This window comes from Calliphora vicina, chromosome 5, assembly GCF_958450345.1.
Source record: "Calliphora vicina chromosome 5, idCalVici1.1, whole genome shotgun sequence".
In the NCBI taxonomy this organism is placed as follows: Eukaryota; Metazoa; Arthropoda; class Insecta; order Diptera; family Calliphoridae; genus Calliphora; species Calliphora vicina.
Window position 1 is genome coordinate 5,457,854 of NC_088784.1, and position 24,272 is coordinate 5,482,125.

The 24,272-nt window shown below is 28.8% G+C and overlaps 1 protein-coding gene across 1 annotated transcript in view; it reads left to right on the forward strand.

The window, feature by feature from the left end:
• Positions 1-24,272, forward strand: part of tei (teiresias) — a 90,374-nt gene that overhangs the window by 41,916 nt on the left and 24,186 nt on the right. The window contains exons 7-8 of the mRNA XM_065510893.1: positions 15,387-15,518; positions 16,496-16,696. Of these exons, the coding sequence (XP_065366965.1) occupies positions 15,387-15,518; positions 16,496-16,696 (333 nt within the window). The remainder of the gene's footprint in view (positions 1-15,386; positions 15,519-16,495; positions 16,697-24,272) is intronic.

Consider the following 24,272-nt stretch of genomic DNA (forward strand, 5'->3'; position numbering starts at 1 on the left):
TGAACTAGAACTGAACTAGAACTGAACTAGAACTGAACTAGAACTGAACTAGAACTGAACTAGAACTGAACTAGAACTGAACTAGAACTGAACTAGAACTGAACTAGAACTGAACTAGAACTGAACTAGAACTGAACTAGAACTGAACTAGAACTGAACTAGAACTGAACTAGAACTGAACTAGAACTGAACTAGAACTGAACTAGAACTGAACTAGAACTGAACTAGAACTGAACTAGAACTGAACTAGAACTGAACTAGAACTGAACTAGAACTGAACTAGAACTGAACTAGAACTGAACTAGAACTGAACTAGAACTGAACTAGAACTGAACTAGAACTGAACTAGAACTGAACTAGAACTGAACTAGAACTGAACTAGAACTGAACTAGAACTGAACTAGAACTGAACTAGAACTGAACTAGAACTGAACTAGAACTGAACTAGAACTGAACTAGAACTGAACTAGAACTGAACTAGAACTGAACTAGAACTGAACTAGAACTGAACTAGAACTGAACTAGAACTGAACTAGAACTGAACTAGAACTGAACTAGAACTGAACTAGAACTGAACTAGAACTGAACTAGAACTGAACTAGAACTGAACTAGAACTGAACTAGAACTGAACTAGAACTGAACTAGAACTGAACTAGAACTGAACTAGAACTGAACTAGAACTGAACTAGAACTGAACTAGAACTGAACTAGAACTGAACTAGAACTGAACTAGAACTGAACTAGAACTGAACTAGAACTGAACTAGAACTGAACTAGAACTGAACTAGAACTGAACTAGAACTGAACTAGAACTGAACTAGAACTGAACTAGAACTGAACTAGAACTGAACTAGAACTGAACTAGAACTGAACTAGAACTGAACTAGAACTGAACTAGAACTGAACTAGAACTGAACTAGAACTGAACTAGAACTGAACTAGAACTGAACTAGAACTGAACTAGAACTGAACTAGAACTGAACTAGAACTGAACTAGAACTGAACTAGAACTGAACTAGAACTGAACTAGAAATATTACTTAAATTTAAAGCAGTATAATATTTTAAGAATGTTCTCTAAAAACAACTTTATAACAAATCAACAATGTTCACATTTAGATTCGCATTAATTTTCCAAAGCCAAGAATTCCTAATAAAACTTTGCCAAATTAAAAGGCCAGCAAAAAGCTCAGCCAACACGAAAATAAACCTACAACACGTAATTTAATCTTTCTAGGTAATTTTAAAATTTTTTTGGAATTTGGTACGTGCCCAATTAACGTCAAGTCTTATTTTCTTTTATTATGACTAATGAAAAACAACAAGTTTTCCTACACTCTTAATATAATCAATTGTTTGGCAAAGGTAAGGAACAAGGGGGTGAGTGGAGAGAACACAACACAAAATTAGCAACTAAAACAATCATCAATACAAAAAACATTAAACTAATAGAGCAAACAAATAAACAAACAAGTCCTTAAGATTACCCTTAACATATGCAACAACTTCTTGTTGTAAAAGGAAATAAACTTCTTACACGAAGTTGTAATTACGGTGGGCAAAAACATCCAAACAACAAATAAACTTTAGCCTGTGTTTTGTATGAACACAAGTAAAGTTTGTTTTTGCTGTTTTCTCAAAATTAAAAAAAAAGTGACGAAGAAAATATTTAATCAATATTAAATATTGAGAGAAAATAAATTTATTACTTTGTGCAATAAATTGGAAAATTTGCTATAATTGCTTTATAAATTGTTTAAAAGCTCATCTCTCTAACGGATGGAAATTTTATAAGAAATTGTTTGTTCTTCAGCTGCTTGTCTGTGATGTCAATAATCTTTGTTATTATTAAGTTATTAAAAAATATTTATCGTTATTACTGAATATATGCTGCTAAACAAGAGATTTGAAATTGATTTTTTTTTTGTGTAAAAATTCTATTTCAAATAGAAATTGTGAAATTTGATATCTACAAGTTGTTTGTTTTCATTTGAAAAATTTTAAGTAGACATTGATTGTCTATTACATTGTTAGACAAGTTGTTGTAAATCCCTTATATTTGTTGTAGTTGTTGCTGTAGTCTGTCAATAAATTTAATCAGGATTGTTATTTTGTTACATTATGTGTTGCTTTTTTTTCTCTAACATTTTTTGTTTAACAAATATTTACAAATTGTTTTTACTTTCACTTTCGGGTCTTATGTCTGAGGAGAAAAATGAAAAAATAAGGGTTTGTAGAGGGGGTGAGTCAGTCAGAATGTAAAGTATTTTGTCTATATGTGTTTTGTTGTCAATATTAACCCATTAAGGAAAAATAATTAAAATTTAAATTTCATTGAAATTTTTAAGAACAACATAATTTATAATATTTTGTGATTTGAACTTTATTTCATATATATTTTCCATTAAAGAATGACTGTAGAAATGGAAAGACTAAGTTAATTATTATATAACTTGTTAAGATACTCAATGGGATTTAAACAAATGTAATTTGGTATTTTTAACAAATTTTCTTATTATTGTAAAATAGATTGCAAATAAATATGAAGAAAAAAAAAAGAATGACTGAAAACGTATCGACTTTTTTATTTTTTTTTTATTTTAGCCCCCATTGGGTTAATATTACATTTATCAACAACCATTATTTTCTATTTATATTTCATTGTTTAATGTACATTTTTGGCTTCTTGCACATTTGTTTACGCAATTGTTTTCCTTTCCAACTACTAGTCTACATTCATCAACACATTCCTTTATTATTTAGCTTTTTCTCCTCATAGTCTTCGAACTTGTTTGTGTTCCCCTGTTTTGTTTCTTATTGGTTTATAACAATGTCTTATCAATCATGTCTAATGTCGATTTTGGAAAGTTAAAATGCCTTGTATAACACGTTTGCCTTTATTAATAAAGCATTTGTTCTTGTCAATAATAAGTAACGACAGCCGCTTGTCAGGATTTCTTTCTAAAGAAAAAAGAATTTACTTTTATATTTGTAGAATTATTTTTTATTTTTTTTATCTAAATTCCCTGAAGAGTGCTAGCAGAAATAATTTACCTCCTGCCACAAAAGCAAAGAAAATCAAAAGAGGAATGTAACACTTTGTCAAGTTTAATATTATAAGAATTTTTTCATATATTTCAGCAATGAACTGATATTGCAATAACGGAATGCCCTATAATGATGTATAATGAATAAAATAACGACAAAAACATAAAAAATATTCGGTATAACTGAATATAAAATACACTCTATTTGAAATTCTCAATTATAGTTCAGTTCTAGTTCAGTTCTAGTTCAGTTCTAGTTCAGTTCTAGTTCAGTTCTAGTTCAGTTCTAGTTCAGTTCTAGTTCAGTTCTAGTTCAGTTCTAGTTCAGTTCTAGTTCAGTTCTAGTTCAGTTCTAGTTCAGTTCTAGTTCAGTTCTAGTTCAGTTCTAGTTCAGTTCTAGTTCAGTTCTAGTTCAGTTCTAGTTCAGTTCTAGTTCAGTTCTAGTTCAGTTCTAGTTCAGTTCTAGTTCAGTTCTAGTTCAGTTCTAGTTCAGTTCTAGTTCAGTTCTAGTTCAGTTCTAGTTCAGTTCTAGTTCAGTTCTAGTTCAGTTCTAGTTCAGTTCTAGTTCAGTTCTAGTTCAGTTCTAGTTCAGTTCTAGTTCAGTTCTAGTTCAGTTCTAGTTCAGTTCTAGTTCAGTTCTAGTTCAGTTCTAGTTCAGTTCTAGTTCAGTTCTAGTTCAGTTCTAGTTCAGTTCTAGTTCAGTTCTAGTTCAGTTCTAGTTCAGTTCTAGTTCAGTTCTAGTTCAGTTCTAGTTCAGTTCTAGTTCAGTTCTAGTTCAGTTCTAGTTCAGTTCTAGTTCAGTTCTAGTTCAGTTCTAGTTCAGTTCTAGTTCAGTTCTAGTTCAGTTCTAGTTCAGTTCTAGTTCAGTTCTAGTTCAGTTCTAGTTCAGTTCTAGTTCAGTTCTAGTTCAGTTCTAGTTCAGTTCTAGTTCAGTTCTAGTTCAGTTCTAGTTCAGTTCTAGTTCAGTTCTAGTTCAGTTCTAGTTCAGTTCTAGTTCAGTTCTAGTTCAGTTCTAGTTCAGTTCTAGTTCAGTTCTAGTTCAGTTCTAGTTCAGTTCTAGTTCAGTTCTAGTTCAGTTCTAGTTCAGTTCTAGTTCAGTTCTAGTTCAGTTCTAGTTCAGTTCTAGTTCAGTTCTAGTTCAGTTCTAGTTCAGTTCTAGTTCAGTTCTAGTTCAGTTCTAGTTCAGTTCTAGTTCAGTTCTAGTTCAGTTCTAGTTCAGTTCTAGTTCAGTTCTAGTTCAGTTCTAGTTCAGTTCTAGTTCAGTTCTAGTTCAGTTCTAGTTCAGTTCTAGTTCAGTTCTAGTTCAGTTCTAGTTCAGTTCTAGTTCAGTTCTAGTTCAGTTCTAGTTCAGTTCTAGTTCAGTTCTAGTTCAGTTCTAGTTCAGTTCTAGTTCAGTTCTAAAATTAATATACCAAAATGTGAGACATATTCCAAAAATTATGATATTTTTATGAGTTTTTATAGCGCTCTTTACATCATATAATTGCTTTATTTTGATAAACGACCTAACATTTGTTTTATTTTATTTCTGTCTGCAGTATACGTTGGTGTACTTGTGAGCATTTTGTTTCCCTACTTTATTCAGTTTGTTATGACAAATCTATGCATATTTTGTTAAAATGTTCCATGTATTTTTTATTTCCCCAAAAATATTTTGACAATGTTTCGTTGTTTTGCTCAGGCATATATTAAAAGTATAGATTTTTGATTGATGATTGATTTTGTGAGGAAAAATAAAGAAATTCATTTAAATTCGTGTGGAAAATGGACCCTTAACGTAACTTTACAAACTGCTGTTCCTAAATGTATGCTGTGCATTTTACCAAATATGTAAAAATTAATATTTTCATTTTGTTTGTTTTTCCACAATTTTTCTTCTATGAATTTGCTATGTTTTCTATATATTTATATTCAAGGAAGTTTATATAAAGATGTCCATCTGTGTGTCCATTCATTCCTTTTTTGTATTAAAGTTAACTTTCCGAAGCTATCAAACCCATATTTGGCTACTGTAGAGCGGTTAAGCTTTCGAGAAGTTTTTTTTTATTAAAATTCAGCAAAATCAGTTTTCAGAAGGCTGTGTTATGAGCACACCAATCAATTTCATTTAAGCTTCTTTTATTGTTATTACAAAATCTGTAAAGTTTATAATAATTTTTATAACATTTTATCTTTATCACTTTCTATATAACACATTCAGTCAATTGTAAAATCAAATTTAGTTTCATTTTGTAAAGCTACAATTTTCCATAAAACAAATTTAATGTACGTATTTTATACACAATATAATATAGTGTCAAGATAATCATTTTTGATAAAATATTACAAAAAGCGTTCATGGAAATATTGCCCAGCTCTATATCTAATAATATGATGGTTATACCACAAAAATATTCGCCATAATATTTTTTTCTACTGCTACCCAAGCCAATGACCATAAAGATAAGCTGAGATGGCATGTTTTTAGCGTGTTAAATTAAATTTTATGTTGATAGCGACACCAGGGTGGCTAAAACAGAGACCAACTGAAAAAACCTAAAGGAAATATAGAAAGGCTAAGCATTATAGGGAAAAAAAGATTGGGTATGTTAATGTAAACTGTGACCAAAAAATGTAACAAATTTTTATAATCAAATTTAACAATTTAGATATGGCTGGTTAAATTACATATATTTTTTGAAATTTGTTTGTGTTTCTTTAGCGAAATGAATGAAAATGGGAGATAATGTAGAAAAACGCCTAAAATTAGTCTATGATTTTGTTGTGGTATTTTTGTAAAGGGTAAAATTGAATTGTATATGATTAGCATAATTGATATCATAAATATTTATGTATATATGAACAGTTACAATATAATAATAATAACTTGATAAAAACATTAAGCAAAATAACACAACATAAAATTATGAAGGTGTTAAATAGAGAATATAATAAAACAAATTGCGATTATTATTATGGAAAGTGATAAAAAGATAATAAAATAAATCAAATAAGATTGATATATATATAAATGTGTTGAATCATATACATATGTCAACTTTTATGACCACATACAGTGGATTTACATTTGATTTTACTTTAACTTTTAACTTATGACGTGAAAATTTTTGACATAGTCACAGATGTGGTGTAAATTTTACACCTTATAATTTTTGCAAAAAATTTTACTTTAAAAAAATTTTTCGTTTATATTTGCTTTTCAAAAATAAGATATAACAATTTTAATTTAAAAAAATTAAAAAAAGAAAGCAAAATGTTATTTGGAACAAAAATCCAGGCACTTTATTTCGCAAGCCTTTTTGATAAAACTTTAAAAAAAATGAAGAGAGGGTGTAAAATTTACCACCACCTCATAAGTTAAAGGTTAACTTAGATAGTATGAAAAATACAACAACAAACTAAACTGCAACAACTTTTGATTTACATTTTACACATTAAACTTCTATACACATTACAACAACAATCAAAGCAACAGTATCAATGTTGAAAATTGCTTTGGTAACATTAAATATTTTCGAGGTTGTCTTACATTATGATTCATAAGTTTGTTTGTATTTAACGGATTTTTGTGATTTTCAATGCTGCAATACTTAAGACAATGTTGAACACTTCTGCTGAATCTTATTAATTTTGGTTTTGTATTTTGGACGTGAGAGTGTTTTACACTAACAGGCAGACGATCATAGCTAAGTCGAATAAAAATGCTTTGCATGGGATTGGATAAATACGTAGATTACTTAAACATGTTATGAACACTTTTCGAATTGCCTCATATTCTGTAAAAATTGTTTTTTTCCTGATGGATTTCAATACCAAACTGCTTTAGCTAATTTTTTTTTCTTGGACCAGCACTCAGGGAATGACCCCTACTCATGCAAAGCATTGTGTTGGAACTAGGAAAATAGGTTATGGTAGGGAGGATAGAGGGAGTAGTGTTTGTGGACATTTGATTTGAATTTTCCTATATTGAAAGTGACAGGAAATACTTCAGGAGGAAGCTTATTCCACATACGGACAGTACGGCTAAAGAACGAATTTTCCCTGTAATGTGTTGTGCAATCTACTGTCCAGTCGACAACGAATTGATGTGCCCTTGCCGAAGAGCGAGTGTTGCGTAAAAAACATCGGGTTTCGGGAACAAGTTTCCTAATTTCATCAGAGCACATACCATTGTAGTATCGGTAGAACAGTGAAACACAACCCACATTGCGACGATGTTCTAGTGAGTCAATAGAGCTGGATACCCTACTGTCACCGATAAGCATCTTTGCCCTCTCCTGTACGCGGTCGAGTAACTCCAAAATAGAGTTCGAAGCATCGGCTCACACATGAGAGTTGTATTCCATTTTAGGTCGGATATAAGTGGTGTAAATAGTAAGGAGATCAGATGGAGTGAAGTATTTCTTACATCAAGGCACTTGAATGCTTCTTTCGACACTCGAAAAATGTGTTTTGTCCAGCGGACATCTCACTGAATACTCATGCCTAGAACATCAAGAGCTTCTGATTCCTTAATATTTACACCACCCATAAAAACAGATGGAGCAACATGATCTGTTGTGCGTTTATGGGTTAACATACAACATTGAGTCTTGCGTGCATTAAACTCGACTCTATTCGCACAACCCTATTCAGAGATTGTCACAAGATCTTGGTTGAGCGTATCATCCATATTTTGCCTCATTGCCCCAATCTCCGACAGGCTTGGTCTATAATGGAATGCATATGAATGGCAAATGTTGCTGTCATCAGCAAAAGAGTAGATAGGATTGGAAGTTTGACGTAGAAGGTCGTTTATATAGATAAGAAATATATTCGACATCCAGATTGGTACATGAATGCCGGGTGTCTCTTAATGAGATGGCGAGATATTCTAACCTGGAGTTATTCTGGATATCGAGTCGGTCTGGTGTGCGGATGAACTTGCCAAAGCTGGTTCACGTCTGCAAGTCGACGAGATAGATAATTTGGTCGGTATACAGCTCTCTTGTTGTAAATTACTCATACAGCACAATTTTTTTGAGTCTGATCAGCTTAGATGGTCTAGTTGGACATTTTGTATTGCGGCTTACATGGCCCGTTTACGACCGTCATAGGAAAGCGTCCCTTACGGGACTTTCACTGGCTCGGCTACGAATTTTGATAGCTGTGCTTACAGTGCACTGCTTAATTGGTGCGCACGGTTGGAGATTGAACACTCCCTATAATGACTTCTGTAGAAGCTGCCATAACGAAGTAGAAGAATAAACAGTTGACTTCCTCTGTATTTCCCCGCTCTATCGGAGACCCGGACGACAACAAAGGATAGTTATTTCAAGCACAGTTTATCGGATCTATCGCGAGGACATCAAGAATATGGATGGTTTATTCGTGCGTTGAGTTGGTTCGACATCGAACCCCTTTTCGATATCTGAAGGACCTATTTGAAGACCTGAAGATGATGCTTTAGGGTATCACAATAAAACCAATTCATAGTCCCAAGTGAGCTGGTAAAACTGTCTAACTTTATAACCTAACCAAGCTTATGATAAATATCATAGGCGAATCTCATGAATTTCAGTTTGTATTTTGGACACGAGACTATTTTACACAGACACTCATAAACAAGGGCAGACAATTTGAAGCTGCATGGCTTCTTTTTATTAATTTCATGGAAAAATTCTTAAAAATTCATTCCCCAGACCAAACAAATACGAACTTGTTGTCAATCGCTAAAAAGTTCTTTAATAACTTGTCTGCTGATTTTATAAAAAAAAAATTGTTTCCATTATCAATATTAAGCACTCATCAAAAAAAATTACAATCATAATTTTCTTTTTAAGCACATTTGCTCCTTTTTCATTATTATTTTTTCATATTTGATCGATTGGCTTGTCTTATGACACGTAAAGAAAATCTTTTGTCACTTGTCTTTCATTTTTTTCAGTCTCTTTGTATGTAAACCTAAACAAATCATAAAAAATAAAAAAAAAATCATAAATTGTTACCTGGTGTATTCAGCTTTGTATGCAATGTCTGTTTAGATTGTGACATTTGTTTGACAAAAACAAATTTGTAAGGATTTGCATATCATTGGATTTGTTGACACCTACTACTTAACTTTCTTTACGTTTTTATTATAACATTTTTGAGAAGAAAAAAAGAAAGAAAAAACTCTACAGCTATATACTTCTTGCCCCACATATGAATGAATGAATGTATGAATGAATATTCTTTAAAGAAATCATAATCATGACAATGATGCTGAAGAGCATGATGACAAAGTGTCTTTATTATAAGAAATATTTCCACAAGACAGCAAAAAAATATATAATATATACATATAAATAATACAAAATACTAAATCATTGTCTGCTACGTGTGTGTATTTTATATATTTAAGGCTTTTGTTACAGCAAAGAAAAAGTAGGAGGAAAAAAAATTACCCAAAGTAGGCGGAAGGATGTGTTTGCTGGCTTTATTTTGTTATTTCTTTTCGCTTTTACTTGTATTTATTATTATTGTTATTATTTTCAATGATAATGATGCTTTCATTTTCATCAGCCATTTTTTATTTTCAGTTTTTTGGAAACTGCTGCTGTTATGCTTGTTCCTAACGTTTCCTTTTCCTTATTGTTGTTTAGTACAAGTTGTTGTTTTTGGCTTTTCACAAAATCCGGAAATGCTTTTTGTGTTGTTACTGAAGTGGTATTAATTTGATGGTAATTGGTAAAAAGAGGTGTAACTGCGTAAAAAGACAAAATAACAAAAACGTGGCATACTTTTAGGCATTGTGGTGGTAGCAGGGGTAGAGATTATGCAAAATATAATTTGGCTTAACTAAATTCCTTTTTATTCTTAAACAAAATGTATTGTAGGTGTGTGTAAGTTTTAAAAATCTATATTTTTAATATATTACAATTTGAGGAGAATCATTTTTTAATGCGCCATAAATAAGCAGATTACAAATGAAAATTTTAAAGACTTTTTTGTTAAGTTGTAAAAGGAAACAAATATTGTCAATTGAAAATATGCCACAGGTTAATCTTGGAAGCCAGACTGCAGATTTTAATATTATTAATAGAAAAAGGTGAAAATTATTAAAAAAATTAAAGGGATTTTAGCTATGAAATTTAAAATTTCGGGGATAGTCAAGTTTAAAGTAAAAATTCAGCCATTTAGATATCGTTCCTATAAATATATTATACATTACATGTTTTCATTTGGGCATTGTAGATACTACAATATTATTTCAAAAATTATTCCCTGAAAATATGCCCAAATCTATTATTAAAAGATCCATATTTGAAACGCCTTAAACCATGCTTTAAATATTTAGATTAATTTTGCTCTAATAAATTAAAATATCTATTACAATATGAAGGTTAGAAAACAAAAAATGTTTACCCTTAAAGCCTCCACCCTTCATAAAATATTAAAATTCCCCTCATTTAATTTACGAGCTGCATTTAAATACTTTTTCTATTTTTTCCCATTTCTTTTTTTTTTTTGTTTTTTTGGTAAACAATTATTATTTATTGTTTATTCTGTTGTTTCTTTGAAAAGATCTAAACCCTAGTTGCGTTTTTTTTTTGCTATTTGTTTGCTAAATACCTTCTAAGTACCATTTTTGTTTTGTTATTGCTTGTTGTGTGATGTTGTGTTGTGTTCTTAACACTCTTATACTTTTAGGCGTTTTATATTGTTTTCTATTTAAATATGAGTATTGCATATGTCAGCTTAAATTGTTATTTATACTTATTTTTTCTCTTTCTCTGTGTCTTTGCTCTTTGTGAACACATTCTTATTATAAATGAAAAGTAGATAAATGTGTCATAACAAAAAAAAAAACAAAAAACGAAAAAATAAATAAATGTCACAAAGAATAATGTGTGTTGGAGTGTTGCTGTAAAGTATGTATTATTATTTACATTATGGTTATATTGCGTTTTTTTCGCCAAAACAAAGGCAATGTTTTCTGTAATGTATGTAAATGAGGGTTCGTTTGTTAAAAGCCAAAAAGTATACTTTACAATATTTCGTTTGTATTGTTTGTTTGCAATAAAAGCAAGAAAACAATAGCACAATTTTGTTGAATGTGTAAATATTATAAATTTAAGTGTTATAGAATATTGTATGAAAAATGTATTTGGTTTAAGATGGTTCTTGGTTTTACTAAGGTGGTGAAATAATTATAAAATTCATAATGAGAAAAAGTTATAATTATGCTACAATTATGATAAATGATTAAATAAAAATAAGCTAAATAAGTTTAGAAACTGATAAGAGAGGCTTCACAGATGAATTCCCTAAATCTCTATATAAAGGATTTAAAAAAAATCGAGGCATACTAAAAATTTTTAAATAAATCAAATTCATATACTTTTAAAGTTTTTTTGTTAAAAACAACTTCACTGAAAAGTTACTGAAGTACGAAACTAAAATGTAATTGTCCTCCCCTATAAGTAGGCAATATGTTTAAAACTTATGAAATCCTTTAAAACAACAAAAACCAAAACTGCACAAAAATCTAATAAAATAAATAAAAATAATTTGAGTAACGCTATTTCACTCAGCTATTTTTTAAAAATAATTTTATTAAAAAAAATTACTGTTTAAATTTGTTAAAGAAACTGTTCTGAATAAAAGAAATTAAAAAAACCGAAATTATTTAAAATTAAAGTAAAAAATACAAAATTATTATAAATTTTATTCCATTTTAATTTTACATAAAAAATAATTTTTGAAAAATTTGTAAACCCCTAAAAGTAGGCAATATTTTTTTAAAATTATGATTTTGTTAATATTAATAAAAACCGAAATTAGAAAAAAATATAGAACATTTTTTACTGTTAATGAGTTTTTTGTTAAGTTATGGAAGTATATTATAGAATTTAAAAAAAATTTCAAAATTTTCATAATGAATTTTAGATTTTAGTTTTATGTTTCACATATTCTGTAGTACGATATTTCTATAAATTTTATTCTTTACTAATTTTATATAAAATTATTTTTGAAATATTTGTATACTCCTAAAAGTATGCAATATTTTTTAATTTGAAGAATTTTTAAATATTAATAAAAACCGAAATAAATTTAAAGATTCTATTGAATTTTCTAAATTGCTTAGGTTTCGACAACAACCTTAAAACAACTTCCTTTTATCTTCGTACAACTACAAATTAAATTTAAAACTTTCTAAATTGCTTAGGTTTCGACAACAACCTTAAAACAACTTCCTATTATCTTCGTACATCTACAAATTAAATTTAAAACTTCATTGCCAAAAAAAAATACTGAAAAAACTACTAAACAACTTTAGAAAATCCCTAAACCTTTCATTTATTTTCTTTCAAATTAAGCTGCCATAAACTTAATAAACTTCCAATCAGTCTGGACTTATTTAATATAAACGTAAATAAAAATAAAAATAACAAGTACATAACTTCTACTTACTTGGAATTTTTTCCTCATCTACTACAACACAAATCTAAGGGTTTTAACAAAAACGCACACAAACCCTCTTCAACAAAAAGCAAAAAAAATATGAAGAAAAAACCAAAATAATAACTCAAACCTCAAACCCTGAACAAAAAACAAGAGAATGCCCTTATAAGTATGCTTTGGAAATAAAACTGAACATATATCGACCAATCATTAATCATATAAGCTCATATATAAAACATTCACACACATTCAAACAACAGCAGCCTGCCATACGCAGCTCTACACGCTAAGGAACTCTAGCTTCAGGCTTCAGTTAAAAACATCATCATCATTTTTACTCTTTCTCTCTCTGGTTGCTATTTACCAAAAGTGCTAAAGGAAAATACAGACAAATAAACAGCAATGGGGTAAATACAAAAAAAAAAAACACAGCAGAACTATGAAATTGACGATGATGTCAGTCAGTCACTACAATAATATGAGACTTCAATATGTCGACACTTTAACTAGAGTACGCCATCAACAATTTTTTTTGTTGTTTTTTCACTCTGCTCTGGTTTCTTTCATATAAACAGTTCCGGCGATAGGTGGAAGAATTTTGGGGATTAATAGCGAATTTTGTTTATGCTATAAATGAAAGTTGGGAATGGTTTTTTTAATAAGCTAGGCAAATTTGTTGAACTAACTATGAACTTAAATAAAATCAAATTTACTAATTTAATTAAAAATTTAACTAAAAGTAGGCTTCAATATTTATATTAACAGATGTTTTTATCAAAATTTCATAAAATTCAAATTCTGGACACAGTAAACCCAAAAAAATCTTGGCATACAAAAATGTTTAAATAAATTAAATTCATACACTTTTAAAGTTTTTTTTGTTAAAAACAACAACCAAAATTAATTTGTCCGCCCCTATAAATAGGCAATATTTTTAAAACTTATGAAATCCTTTAAAACAACAAAAACCAAAACTGCAGAAAAATCTAAAAAAATAAATAAAAATAATTTAAGCATCATTATTTCACACAGCTATTTTTTAAAAATAATTTTATTAAAAAAAATTACTGTTTAAATTTCTTAAAGAAACTGTTCTGAATAAAAGAAATTAAAAAAAACCGAAATTATTTAAAATTAAAGGAAAAAATTTTATTCTATATTAATTTTACATAAAAAATATATTTTGAAAAATTTGTAAACCCCTAAAATTAGGCAATATTTTTTTAAAATTAAGATTTTGTTAATATTAATAAAAACCGAAATTAGAAAAAAATATAGAAAATTTTTTACTGGTTTCTTTCACTTAAACAGTTCCGGTGATAGGTGGAAGAATTTTGGGGATTAATAGCGAATTTTGTTTATGCTATAAATGAAAGTTGGGAATTGTTTTTTTAATAAGCAAAGTAAATTTGTCGCACTTAAATGAACTTAAATAACATCAAATTTTCTAATTTAATTAAAATGTTACCTAAAAGTATGCTTCTATATTTATATTAACAGATGTTTTGATCAAAATGTTTTAAAATTCAAATTCTGGAGACAGTAAAACCATTTTCTCAAATAAAAAACAATTTTTCACAAAGCAAATCGTTTTGTTATTAAGGAACAAGATTAACAAGATTATTATAATGTAGGTTTTTCTGTGAAAAACAATAGTTCAGGTTAAAGGAAAATTTTGCTATATATCCTCTAAAGTATGCCCCACTTTAACTCAATATAGCTAGCATCAAATTCGTCTCTGCTATTTGTTATTTTATTTTTTGCTCACAAGAAATTATTTCTGATGAAAACTCATAAATCCCTCACAACACTATAAATAAATAAGTTTATTTATTTTAATTCTTTTTATATTTCTAAATTTATTTTATATCTTGATTTTTTCATATTTTAAAGGTTTTTGTTAGCTTTTCATGTTTTTATTTTATTTACAAATAGAAAAAATCTTTTAAAACGAAAAAAAAAATTAAATCTATTGATGACCATCAATTTTCATTTCTAAAAAAAATATTTATTTAAGTTTCTTTTTTGTTTTTGTGGCACAAAGTGTTTTTTTTTTGCTACTAAAACAACAAACAAATTGTATGTATTTAACTTTTCTTATTTCCTAATGTTTTTAGCAGGATTTTTTTCTCCATTTCCATGATATTTTTGTTTTAAATCTTTAAAAAGAAACCTTTTTACTTTTAAAATTTTATAAGAAAAAAAGTGTAAAAGCAAAAAATAATCATAAACAATGTAGGAGTATAATTCCCAAAAGTGTTAAAAGGTCTGGGTTTATTTTTAAATAATGGACAAATAAATAAATTTTATTTAAGGGTGTTGGCGTGGCTAAGAAAGTGTTTGATTTTTTTCTTTGGGAAATAAATGGAAATTCTAAATAAATATTTGATTATGTTATATTTTTATTTATTTATTTATTTATATTTTTTTCTATGCCCAAAAGTATACTTTAAAATATAGAGAAAAAAATTATGCTTTGCTTTATTGAAAATTGTGTGTATTTATCAATAAATTTACTGCTAAAGTGTATTTACCTTGTTAAAAGGTAAATTTAAAGGATCTATAGGTTTTTTCTAAACTAAATTTAAATAAAAAGCTTTTGCTTTTATATGGCCAAGGTGTTAACCTAAAAAGTATGCTATAGATTTTGTTGTTAACGTTTTGTGTGAAAGAAAACGTAAACAAAAGTATTTAGTCAATAAGTTTTAGCTAAAAATATCACAAGACAACAAAGGACAAATGTGTTACAATTATTTATAGCTATGTAAGTCTTACTTGGGTTTGAAATTTTGTTTATTAGAGGCTAAAATTTGTGTTTGATGGGGTTTAATCTAAAACATAATCTTAATAATTCTATGCAAATTTTATTTAAATGTTACTTATTTGCTATATTTCTTTTAACTTTTATTCCAGATGACTCTGTTGATGTTACCTCAGAACCCGATGACCAGGATATTTCGGTAGCGGCAGCTGCTTCTCACAATCCCAATAAGGGTCAACTCGAAGTACAGTTGGGTGGCGCAGTAACACTACAATGTCCGCAAGGTATTTAAATTAGATTTAAAACACCCTGCCGATATAAACTAGCATTTATCTAACTATTATGCTATTACCAAATCGAAATAATAAGACAAGCTAACAATTTGTTGAATCTGCTTATGAGGCCCCTTTAAACCATTTCCAAAAATGTTTCACTCTAGACTAATTCAACAATAGATGTCTTTAATACAATTAAAAGCATAAAAAATTGCTTTAGACAAATTTTTTTCCCTCCAGCAAGTGAAAGCAAATACCTTGTATGCTTAATTAATTTCTTCACTTTCATTACCAGCAAAGCCTATTTCAAGGCGCAAAGACATATTTGCTACCTACCCACTTATATACATCCTTGTAGACAATTAACTACACAAAACTTAATTACAACAATTGGATATTAATTGTAAAACCAATTAATACGACTACAACAGCGTCATACCTCAACATGAATAAATAAATAAATGAAACAGAACAACTCTGAAATATGTATGAAAAAAAAAGAAAAATAAGAAAATGAAATAACTAATGATGTACAATCATACCATTAATAAAAATTCATTAAGAGTCTTTTTAACAAAAAAAAAAACAAAAAAAAATTAAAACAGAAACGGAAATTCACACTATTCTTGCTGTTTTGTTAATTTATAGACAGCTATTTACAGCACACGTTTATTTATTTTTTTTCATTCCACTAGCCCCTAGAAATATGCAGCCTTAACAAGAAATTAAAAAAAGGCAAAACAAGAAAACTTTTAGTGTCTGCCAGATAAAAGACAGCTACCAACCAAAACCCAGCCAAATCAATTAAAGAAATTAAAAATTTTCGTGTTGAAACAATTAATGAAATTATATACAAAGACAATAAAAGAAAAATAAATTTCTTTTACATTTTCATACGAATTAAAAGCAAGATAAATTTATTAAATATTTGTTTGTTATTTAAGGCTTTAAAAAACATTAATTTATTTAACTTTTTCTCATTTTAGGTTCCTTAGGTTGTTGGTCACATTTAGATCCTGTCACCGCTCGTTTGCGTGGCCTGGGTCATGGCCTGTCTACACCCACCGGTCAATTTTCCTTAAAAGATGTGGTCTATCAAGATGCTGGCACTTATAAATGTATTGGCCAATCGCCCATAAACAAAAAGAAATTAGAAGTTTTACAAACTGTAGGCGTTACGGTTAAAGGTGAGTTTTTGCAAATCTGTTGTGTTAAAAACAAAAGCTTTTAAAATAATTGTTATTATATATTTAAAAATGTTTTGTAAACAAAACAAAAAAAACTTTGTAGACAAATTTAAAGCAGTTTTTTTTAATTATTTACTTAAGTATTTTACCTTCATTTACATTTACAACTTTTTTAGTTTTGTAAAGAAAATTATGAGAAATTCATAATAAGCAATCATTTTATAAAGTAGTTGTCTGAAAGTGCTCTCCTTCCTTACTAAGCAAAGTTTAAAAGTTGGAAAAGGAATATCTTTAGATGTTGTTAATGCTTAAAGGCTCTTCATTTGTATATGTTTAGACAAATCTTGCTAGAGTTGTAAGTAAATTTTAAACTCACAGAAAATTGTTAAGGAAAATTTAAGTTTAATTATAACAAGTAAAATAGCTATATACGGTTGGGCCAAATTGTATATACCCCTCACCAAATTGTACTTTAAAATATAAATTTTAAGAACTTAAAAAAAAATTCCAAATTTTTGTTTTAATTTTTGGTAAACAAAATTTAAAAAAAATTATTTTCAAAATTTTTGCCACAATTTTTATACCCCTATACGTGAGAAGGGTATATACAGTGGTGGCCACCAATTTAAGACAAATACTTGAATTTTTTTCATCAACTGAATTTTAAGTGCGATAGAGCCAAAATAAAAGGACCTCTAAGGGTATGAAATTTATTATTAATGTTTCTAGTTTCTGAAAAATGTTTGGAAAAATCGGTAAAACATATATGGACAAAGATATATGGAAATACGTTGACCCACCTCAGCGAACAACCGCTGTTAATAACATGATATGACCGAAACTAATGGAACTAACAATACGAAATTTGGTCCGAATATTTTATAATAATAAAAATATAATGATATAAATGTGAGAAAATATGTTTACTTAAAAAAAATTTTTTTTGGTCAAGTTGTAGAAAAATTGTATGTGTTCGTGGTGAATATGTATGAATGACACTGTCGAATAAAACACACTTGTGTGTTAAAATAGTCCACATGAATACATATTTGTGGAAATATTTGAAAAAATAATTGACAATCACGTGGAATTTAGCAAACAATTTTTGTCTTAAATTCCTGGCCACCACTGTATGTATAAGTTTGTCATTCCGTTTGTAATTTCTACATTTTTCATTTCCGACCCTATAAAGTATATATATTCTGGATCCTTATAGATAGCGGAGTCGATTAATCCATGTCCGTCTGTATGTTGAACTCAATTTTCTGAAGACCCCTGATATCTTCGGGATCCAAATCTTTAATAATTCTGTCAGACATGCTTTCGAGAAGTTTGCTATTTAAAATGAGCAAAATCGGTCCACAAATGGCTAGATATGAGGAAAAAACCAGGACAACCTCGATTTTTGACCTAAATCTGGATTACTAAGTCATTAATATATACAATATGGATATCTAATGATAGATATTTCAAAGACCTTTGCAACGACGTATATAAGACCATAGTAAGTTGGACCTACAATGGGTCGAAATCGGAAAAAATATTTTTTAACCCGAATTTTTTTTTTACCTAAAAAAAATTTAAAAAACAAACATTTTTTTTAAAATTTAAAATTTTAAAAAATTTATAATTTAAAAAAAACAATTCGAAATTTTTTTTTTCAAAAAATGAAAAAAACTAAAAAAAATTTTGTTCACCTAAAAATATTTAAATTTTTTATTTTGAAGTATAATTTAGTGAAGGGTATATAAGATTCGGCGCAGCCGAATATAGCTCTCTTACTTGTTTTTTCAAAATTTTTGCTTGAATTTTTTTTTAAATTTTGTCAATCTTTTTTTTGTATTCTTTAAAAAGAAAAAAATGTTCTTGAAAAAAAAACTCGGGTTAAAAAATGTTTTTAACGATTTTGACCCTTTGTAGGTCCGACTTGGCGTTATATAAATCGTTGCAAAGGTCTTTAAAATAACTATCATTAGATATCATATTTTCTTTATTAATTACTTAGTAATCCAGATATAGATCAAATATAGGTGGAAAATCGAGGTTGTCCTGGGTTTTTCCTTTTATCTCAGACATTTGTGGGCCGATTTTCTTGATTTTAACTAGCAACCGAACCGGGTCTATAGTGGATTATTGATGATTAATAATGAAGGAAATAACTATATCGACAGCCCTATCTATAACGATACAGAATATATATATTAATAATATATATATGAAAAATGTAGAAATGACAAGCCTTGCCACTCATGGTGAAGGATATAAAAAAGAATAAAGCAGTTTTATGTACATAGAAAAAATCTCTTCTGAGATGCAGAAGGATAAGTAATTTTAGTTTAAGTATCTTGAGTTCTAAAATAGTTAAAATAAATATTCAAATATTCCCCCTAACTATTCAAATACATACTCAGGTTGAGAATGCATGGATGTGTAAATTGATACACGTACATATATGGTCACATGGCTTCAGTCATCTCTACTCGGTTTATCACTACTAGAGCAAACAAATTTGTGACAGGTATACAAACAAAAACCAAACATTCATAACTTAATGTATTTGCTTGTTTTAGCTTTTTGTGTTTAGGTATAGCTTCCAATATAAACATACAGGAAATTAAACATAGCCCGACAGTTTCAATGGTAGCTATTGGACAACTTATTAACAGATGATCAATTCATAAGTTCATATTGTCATAATGACCTAATATTTCACGACTCGGCGGCTCAACTTAACGCACTCTTAAGCGTTCGGCGCAGGTCTCTGCTGGTTCGCATACAGAGTGGTATTATTTTAGGACATATTTAGCTTGAAATGCAATAACAACATTTTCAAACCATTGTGAAATATTAGGACATTATGACGAATATGACATTAACCAAATATGATTAGCTATTTGATAAGTATTCTTATTATAATCCTTATTAACCCTTTCGCTATATTGTATCCATAAAAAAACTCAGCAGTTGTAGATATCTACATTAAATTAATGAGTTAAAATTAAAACAAATTAATGGGTTTGATTTCTTATTTTGAACATAACAGCTGCTGAGTAATATTTCTGTTACATGCCCATGTTAAATAAACCAATAAAAAGCCCTGCAAGTACGTTGCTGAGTATCCATCGGTGATACTCCGTGCTGCAGGAATATACCAGCTCATGGACACTTACATACTTACTCGTATGTATATAGATAATTACGCTTATGTCAACATATAGTTAGATGTGATATTAGAAAAAGGGTGTAATTAAAAGAGAAATATTTTAATTTCAAGTTTAATACTATTCAGTATGCCAAGATACTCTTTTTTTCGAATATTTTCCATCTTTATATCTGATGATTCTTGATATTTATACCCTTCACCTTCGTGAGAAGGGTATATATAAGTTTGTCATTCCGTTTGTAATTTCCACAATATAATTTTCCGACCCTTTAAAGTATATATATTCTGGATCCTTATAGATAGCGGAGTCGATTAAGCTATGTCCGTCTGTCTGTTTGTTGAAATCAATTTTCTGAAGACCCCAGATATCTTCTGGATCCAAATCTTCAATAATTCTGTCAGACATGCTTTCGAGAAGTTTCCTGTTTAAAATCAGCAATATCGGTCCACAAATGGCTGAGATATGAGGAAAAAACCAGGACAACCTCGATTTTTTACCTATTTTTGACCTACATCTTATAGAGTACTATAGTTTATTAAGTCATTAATATAGACAATATGGATATCTAATGATAGATATTTCAGACAACGTATATAAAGTTGGAACTAGAAAAGTTGGACCTACAATGAGTCAAAATTGGAAAAAAAAAAATAAAAAAAACAAAAAATATTTTTAAATTTAAAAAAAAATTAAAAATTCGAAAAAAAAAAATTTCCAAAAAATTTAAAAAACAATTTTGGAAAAAAATTTGTCTACCTAAAAATTTTTAAAATTTGTATTTTGAAGTATAATTTGGTGAAGGGTATAGAAGATTCGGCACAGCCGAATATAGCTCTATTACTTGTTAAATTAATGGGTAGAAAAAATACGTAGAATTTGAACAAAAATTAATATGGGTATTTCCACAGAAATGTACACCAGGACCGAGTATTAAAATGTTAATAAACAAATGATATTTTCTAATTTTATATTAGAAAATTTTCAAAATTTGTATAATATCCAGTATTCACTGCTAGTCTTAATTCTAATCATGAGAAAATTGACCTGAAAATTAATTTTTTGTGCATTTTATAACAAATTAAAACAAAAATATGAATAGTGACCAAGGAAGCTCGAAATCATTATATTAATATTCCAATGTCGTGTTCTTGTACTGTATTATCAGTACTACGCAATCAAAATTTAGTGGATTTAACTAAAAAAAAATGACTGCATATAAAAACCACACTAAAGTTTTTCTTTAAATTTGCTAAGAGTGTCGCATTCGCTATTGTTTTTATTTACTTAACATGATGTATTCAAAGGTTAAAACGCCTGTGGAAAGAAAACGGGAAGTAACACTGAAGTATATTGCGATAAAGCAGCTGAGAGGATGTCGTGAATCAAAATTGGGAAAAGTAATTGCAAGCTGTTGAAAGAAAAAATGGTAGAATTGCTTATAAATCAGTAAAATCTGAATAAAGAATAGCTAAAACAAGTCTGAGAAGAAGTTTGAGCCTAATACCTACAAAATTTAATAAAAGTGTACTTAGTTGTTAATAAATATGAAGTTTTTGTTAAAATTCCTTCAGCTAATATTTATTAAAAAAGTTAATGGAAAATATGTCGCGTGCTAAATCATACTAAAGGTCATAAAAACAAAACGAATGCAAATATTTAAACATGAAAACTATCAAAAGAAAGACTTATTATTATATTTTATCTCTATACTCATTAGCTTTAAAAATTATGTTTTTGCATTTTTATACCCTACACCATGAGTGGCAGGTGTAATTCTAAGTTTGTCATTCCGTTTGTAATTTCAACATATTTTATTTGCGATCCTACAGAGTACATATATTCTGGACCGTCTGTATGTTGAAATCAACTACCCGTAGCCCCCAAATACATTACATACATTCTAGAGACCCGGTTCGGTACACACAAATGGCTGAGATATAAGGAAAAAAACCATGACAACCTCGATTTTTGATCTACTATATCTGGCCTACTAAGTCATTAATATATACAGTCTGGATATCTAATGATAAACATTTGAAAAAACTTTCCAACGATGTACATAACGCCATAGAAAGTGGGACATACAATGGATCAAAATCAGGAAAAATATTTTTTAACTCGATTTTTTTTTCAGAAAAAAAATTGGTTTGTCTAAAATTTTTTTTTGTCCAAAATTTGTTTCAATATTAACTTAAAAAACAAAATTATAAATATTAAAAAAAAAATTTTAAATTTTATTTGCCATAAATTTTTTGTTTGTTTTTAATTTTGTTACCTACAAATACTTAAATTTTTTTTAAAGTATAATTTGTTGAAGGCTATATAAGATCCGGCACAGCCGAATATAACTCTTTTATTTGTTCTTAATGCATTCGAAAAAGGATTTGAATTTTTTTTGTCGCGTTTTTAACCCGTATTATTCTTTTTGGTGTAAAAAATCGAGATTTTTTTGCGATTTGCAAATGTTTGCATATTTCTAGATTCAATCGAAAACGGGTTCCTTTTTTTGTAGCGTTCTGGATACACTAGTTTATTGATAATATATGGGAAACGACAAAATCTGCTTTTTTGTCGTTTCCAGTATATAGCATTTCTTTAATGCTACTAAAAAAATGCTATCGTAAAATTGAAACAAGACAAGATTATTTTTCATTTTAAAGACGTACGAGCGTCACGTTCTTGACCGTATAGAATGTGAATACTGGCTGTTAGATTACAACAATCGTTCTCTAGTATTAATCTATTTTTTTGCACATACAACCAACGTTTCTATGAATCGTTTATTCACAATCAAATTATGTACCATTTTAGTAATAAAAACGTCCGTGACTGCATCATGTTTACAAGCAAGAAAAATCTATTGGTTATTAAAAACCTGGAAATATTGTGGATATTAGTGTCAAGTGTTTTAACACATCAGTCCCTTGACTCTTGATAGGGTATGATATCATTTAACTTGTCCAAATATGACAAAAAATTAAAAATTTATGACAAAAATTTAGTAAAAATTTCAAAATATAAAAATTTCTTTTAGGTTAGATTCTTGACCTGTTAGCGATAGCCTAATACATAACAATTTATACCTTTCTTCCTTGCTAAAATAATTGGTCCCTTTCAAATAATCAAAGGGACTGGAAGAACCAGTCGCATATCTGGTTATATGTCAGATTCCTTCCATCCAGGATATGTGTGTATTTAAAAAAGTCTTGTAAAAAGAGTTGGCTTTACTTAATTGAAATCTTCTAGGATATTAGCACAACTACAGTGAAGCGACTGGTTAAGTTACCGGTCGAATGAGCAGAGAAAATATAAAATATTTTAAGTATTTTTATATATGATAGGTCAATATGGAGCAGTGGTTGACATAAAGAGAACACAGAACTTGGATTATAATATCATCTTATGCACTTTCGTAATCTGCTGTTATCTGTGATTTTTACTTCGTCTTTGATAAACTTCGTTGGTATTCGTGTTATTTACAGGTTAACAAGCGATGGCTGTGAGTGCCGATCACTGAGTTAAATTGCTTTAAAATGAACTCAGAATGTTTCAATGATGGTTATGAACCAGGAAGCCAAATTGAGTGTAAGCTTATTGTAACATTCTGTTCTCAAATCCCTTTCATCCTTTAGCATAACCCTTTATATTTTATGACTTGATGTGAGTATTTACATGTTTGCTGTATGTATAGGGGTATCTTACTTGTGTAAAGTATAAAGTTATAAAGATATTTACAAGTATTTGTTGCAATTTCCTGTTGTTGTTTATCAAGCTCTTCAAATGTGTTGTAATGACATTTTAACACAAAGTTTACAACTACATAGCTATAGATCACATAAATACATACAGAAGCAAACGTGTGTTTATTAAGGAGACATCTTTTTAAGGTAACCAAAAAAAGTCGAGGTTCCCAACTAAAATCTTAAAAATATTGGAATTGTTAGACTTTCTGGAAAATGCAACGAAGCTCTTTAGAACAAAAGGTTCGTAACAACCTTACAATGGGTCAAAGTACTCGTACCTTAGACCCATGCTGCCAATAGTCTCTGTATAGCAAAGTTAGACAGAGACTTATTAACTTAAAAGGAAGTAAACTTTTCGTTTGTTATTTTTGAGACCTGCCTAATACATCTGCATAGATTTAAGAGCTTCATGTTAGTCAGTAAAACTTTACCTATACAAACAAAAATGATTTTAACAAAATTCTTACCTTGAAAATTACTTGATATGTACGTATGTATGTAGGTACTACAAAAATTATCTTGGCAAAACTGCCAGAAAAAGACTTTTGTTTTTCTTTTACTTAAGACTATTGTAAGTACAAAATAAAACAACAAAGACTGTTTCTCTCAAAAAAACACATGAGGAGAGAGAACTAAACTTTCAAACATAATGTATTTGATTACTTTCTT